The sequence below is a fragment of the Nelumbo nucifera genome, chromosome 7 (genome assembly GCF_055504915.1).
Source record: "Nelumbo nucifera cultivar China Antique chromosome 7, China Antique-T2T, whole genome shotgun sequence".
Taxonomy (NCBI): Eukaryota; Viridiplantae; Streptophyta; class Magnoliopsida; order Proteales; family Nelumbonaceae; genus Nelumbo; species Nelumbo nucifera.
Window position 1 is genome coordinate 19,288,611 of NC_142655.1, and position 5,079 is coordinate 19,293,689.

The 5,079-nt window shown below is 43.2% G+C and overlaps 1 protein-coding gene across 1 annotated transcript; it reads left to right on the forward strand.

Annotated features, from left to right (window-relative positions):
* The first annotated feature begins 993 nt into the window (after positions 1–993).
* Positions 994–4,461, forward strand: CYP98A3 (cytochrome P450, family 98, subfamily A, polypeptide 3). The gene is made up of 3 exons (XM_010246129.3): positions 994–1,860; positions 3,165–3,562; positions 3,684–4,461. Exons 1-3 carry the CDS (start codon positions 1,377–1,379, stop codon positions 4,326–4,328), a joined length of 1,527 nt encoding a protein of 508 aa, XP_010244431.1. The 5' UTR covers positions 994–1,376; the 3' UTR covers positions 4,329–4,461.
* Positions 4,462–5,079: the final 618 nt, after the last annotated feature.

Below are 5,079 nucleotides of genomic sequence, written 5' to 3' on the forward strand. Positions count from 1 at the left end.
GGTTTGCAGTTATGTGCAGGAGACTAGTAGGGCGGGGTTCGGATAATTTGAAAAGCTAGTGATGTTTTAGGAAATTTTGGAATGTTCAGGGTGCATTAAATAAGGCAGTACATCCAAGGCCAAGAGTAGGTATTGATTTGGTCACCCTTTCGTCACCAAAGGAAATGATGTGTGTTGGCTATATACTGTAAAAGATGCGGTTTCTATGGTTGACGGTTGACATATCTCTTTGCCTCACCAACCCTCCACCTACTTTGGGTGGGACCCCACCCTCCAACTTTGACCTCCCACCACCACCAAAGTCACCAACTCCCAATACCATCACTGTCACCCCCAAAAAATAACCCAATGATACCTTCCTTTGATAATTTATAAAGGGCAGAAAACTTTGATCTCCTAGAAAATATTGTACAAAAATGAATTCTACTCACTGAGCCGTCTGATCAGAATCTATATGACTAAGAAAATTATTTGGCTCATAATCCACTATGTTGGAGAGGTAATCAAATAACCTAGAGATTAAGGTACAATATTGTGTTGTGCTCTGATCTCTGTTTCCAAATGTCTGGAGCACTATAGCTATGATGCCATTTGACTTAGTGATTTTTTATTATATATTTCATAATTATACACACCTAATTTATCTATTAATTATAATAAGATTAAGAAAATTAACCAAAATTCGCCCCTAATTTTTAGATTAACATGTTAATGGAAATGGGTTATTGGTTGAAATTTGCAACCTGGCCGGATATAGGCACTTTGAACCATTTGGGACTGCTATGTGTAAAAATCTTGATCATTGAGGAACAAAAAATGCTAATTAAAGTTGTCCTAGTTCAGCTCCACATACCCATATAATCAGGCTGACATGACCTATATTGATTGGCCAGAATCTTCATGTTCCCACAGATTCTTCTTTTATTAGTTCCTGGTAGGTAATCTGATGCCCCTCACTCAGTATTATAAGCCTCTAACATGATCATTTCGAATAATGACATTTTCTCTTTTCCCAATCAAATAGAAGAAAGAAAATCCAAGGAGGAAACTGTGGGCTAAGAACAGGAGGCCCCACCTCCCTCTCCTAACTTCGATTCACCTCCCTCTCCAAACTTTGATTCCTCACAAATCACAGCCACAGCCTTCCCTTGACAAACTCCATTCTCACTGTTGGACCTCCAACCACCAAGGAAAGAACCAATCCAAAAACAACTCAATTCAGGCTTCAGCACACCCTTTTGCTAATAAAAAACACCCTTAAAATCAATTCACCAACTCTCTCTCTCTCTCTCTCTCTCTCTCTCTCTCTCTCTCTTATATATTCAATCCCTTCTTCCTCCAGTCACCAGAATCATCTCTCCCACCCTCTCCCCCTAATGGATCTCTCCATATTCCTCTCCTCAATCCTCTTCATCTCCCTTGCTTACAAGCTCTACCAGCGCCTGAGGTTCAAGCTTCCACCAGGGCCAAGGCCATGGCCAATCGTCGGAAACCTGTATGACATAAAGCCGGTGAGGTTCCGGTGCTTCCATGAGTGGTCACAGACCTACGGACCCATCATATCTGTGTGGTTTGGGTCGACTCTGAACGTGATTGTATCCAACTCAGAACTGGCGAAGGAGGTACTCAAGGAGAATGATCAGCAGCTGGCAGACAGACACAGAAGTAGATCAGCAGCTAAGTTCAGCAGAGAAGGGAAGGATCTCATCTGGGCTGATTATGGACCTCACTATGTCAAAGTTAGGAAGGTCTGCACTCTTGAGCTCTTCACCCCCAAGAGGCTTGAAGCTCTCAGACCCATTAGAGAAGATGAAGTCACAGCCATGGTTGAGTCCATCTTCAGAGATTGCACCACTCCTGGTATGTCCCTTTCTTCATAATATTATTGTTTTGTGATTCAATAAGACTAGTACCCATACAAGATGGGGCATTCTTGCCAAGTAGATTCCAATCTAATGGCAGAAAAAGAAATCCCCTCGGCTGATGGATCCTTACTAAAAAAAATAAATATGTAAATAATTAGAATATTACTATGTTGTCTAGGTAAGCTGGTGGTTGGCGTGTAATTGGGTGCATTCAACCATAATACTGACTACTCTCTTTTTTCATTTTTGTTTTGTTTTCCAAACTCAATCTATTTGTTTGTTAAGGGTTTGTTAGATTATTCTTCTGTTATTTTTTTCAATTAATATCCCGTTATTCTTTCACCGCCACCACCTCCTTGTCTGGAGAATGATTCAGATAGTTGTGGGTAGTGGTAGGTATGATGTGAATCGAACCATTGGATTGGAATCATAAATCAGACACCCACTTCAGTGACAATTCAATAAATGCCCCTATCCTATAAAAGAAAATGATTGTTATTACTATTTTAGTCTTTTCACTTCTCCTTAATCCAAACAAGTTTCCCTATCGAAAGCAAAGAAATATCTCCAAAGGGCACCTTTGTCATTAAGAAGCTGACCGAGTAAAATTACCACAAAGCACAGTGCAAAAACCGTTCAAACAACCATCGTAGTCTTGCACTGTAGAAATACGGAGATATTCCCGATGCAAGGCTGTTCGAAAAACGGGCCTTGCATTCACTGAAGCCGACCTCTTATTATTACTCAGGTCCACTTCCTTGGAGTGGATGTAACGCTTCCGAAAAGCAAGAAGACGGCAGACTTGACCCTTCCACACTAAAAAAAAAGGTCCCCTAGTCGGGTCAAGTAGGAGCTTTCCTACACGAGCTGCCAAATTTTTCCCATGTGGAGTGATGATGTGGCTAATTCAAGCCGGGGACCTCTCTGGATTGACCAATGCCCCACCTTTTGTTAGGGTTTTTTCACATTAGGATATATTTTGGCCACATGGCAAGAGTTTTTGGTTTCAAATTTTGTCCAAATATATAAGATAACAAGAAGAATCTGTAGGGTCATTTTCATCTGTGCGTGGGTGGGTTGGGTTCTATGGTGGGCCCACTTCTTTCATTGGGCCTTAGTTTTTAAATCGTTCATGGGCCTAAGTGCCTACTTTCTATCCTACATAGCAATGAATGGATGTTCCAAGCAGCCCATGTGTTAACAATACTTCGAAGAACATGTTGAAGCATTGCATTCAAGTACCATTTTGTTTTACTTAATACAACCATGGCTGAAGTTCAGTAACTGGGTGCTGTGCAGACAATCAAGGGAAGAGCATTTTAGTGAAGAAATATCTGGGCACAGTAGCATTCAACAACATAACCAGACTTGTGTTTGGGAAGCGCTTTGTGAATGCTGAAGGCATCATTGAAGAGCAAGGTAAGGAATTCAAGGCAATTGTCTCTAATGGGTTGAAGCTCGGTGCATCACTCGCCATGGCTGAACACATCCCATGGCTCCGGTGGATGTTTCCCCTCGATGAGGCGGCTTTCGCCAAGCACGGGGCTCGCAGGGACCGCCTCACCAGAGCTATCATGGAGGAGCACACTGTGGCTCGCCAGAGGAGTGGCAATACTAAGGAACACTTTGTTGATGCACTGCTCACACTCCAGGAGAAATATGATCTCAGTGATGACACTGTTATTGGCCTTCTGTGGGTATGTAGCTTCAAGATCTACCACTTCCATATAAAACTAATTCATTTCTAGTGGGCTGGGCCGGGTGAACCAAAGCCCAGTATGGAAAGTGACCAACTTGGCCTCTTTTGCTGTTATGCAGGATATGATCACTGCAGGCATGGACACAACTGCGATCTCGGTTGAGTGGGCAATGGCAGAGGTGATCAAGAACCCTAGGGTGCAACAAAAGGCTCAGGAAGAGTTGGACCGAGTTGTCGGTTCGGACCGGGTGCTGACCGAGGCCGATTTCCCTAACCTCCCTTACCTACAATGTGTGGCCAAGGAGGCACTACGGCTGCACCCTCCAACCCCGCTCATGCTCCCCCACAAGGCCAATGCCAATGTCAAGATCGGTGGCTATGACATCCCCAAGGGCTCCAATGTGCATGTAAACGTCTGGGCCATTGCCCGTGATCCAGCCGTATGGAAGGAACCACTTGAATTCCGGCCTGAACGATTCCTAGAGGAGGATGTAGACATGAAGGGTCACGATTTCCGGCTTTTGCCATTTGGCGCGGGGCGACGGGTCTGCGCTGGGGCACAGCTTGGCATCAACTTGACCACATCAATGTTGGGTCACCTACTACACCATTTCCATTGGACCCCACTTCAAGGGGTTAAAGCGGAGGAGATGGACATGTCGGAAAACCCCGGGTTGGTCGCCTACATGGCAACCTCTCTACAAGCCGTTCCCACACCCAGGTTGCCATCCCACCTGTACAAGCGTGTGGCTGTGGATATGTAATCTAGTCTGGTTCTCAATTTAATTCTCTTCTGGGATCTGTCTTTCTTTGTTGTAAGAAAATTTGAGCTTTTCACCGGATAATGGAGCCCTAAAATCTATTAGAGAGGCATATAAAATAATTGAAGTTGTGGAATTGATACAGTGCTTTGTTTTAGGTGACTAAAATCCTCAATGTTTGCCTGATTTGGCTCTGGATCAGATACAAATTTCTGTTAGATCTCTCTCTATGTATATGCACATGATGGTGGCTAGCAATAAAGGTGTCAATCGACCGGTTTTGGATCGGACCTGTCCAGTCCAAAATCGATTTGGACGGATTGGATGGACCTATAAGACAAAATGGATTGGATCAATCCAGTCCAAAATATTTATTAGATTGGATTGGACTTGGTTCGTTCGTAATAAATTTATATTGGATTGGGTTGGATTAAACTAATATCTAGTCCATTGATGTAAGATAAGAATATAGGTGTCAATGGACTAGGTTTGGATTGAAACCAATCTAAATCAAAATGAATTTGAACAGATTGGACGGTCCAAACATTGAATTAGACCAGTCCAAAATGGCCCAAAATATTCATTGGATTGGATTGGACCAGATCCATTTATAATGGACTCACATTGGATTGGATCAGATTGGACCAAATCCAGACTAGCTAGCAAAATAACAACCTGTGTTAGCTTCGTCTGTACACATTTAGGCCGCATTTGGCAAGTTTTTCCGTGCGGGCTTCGGGCTGTTTAGAAGTTC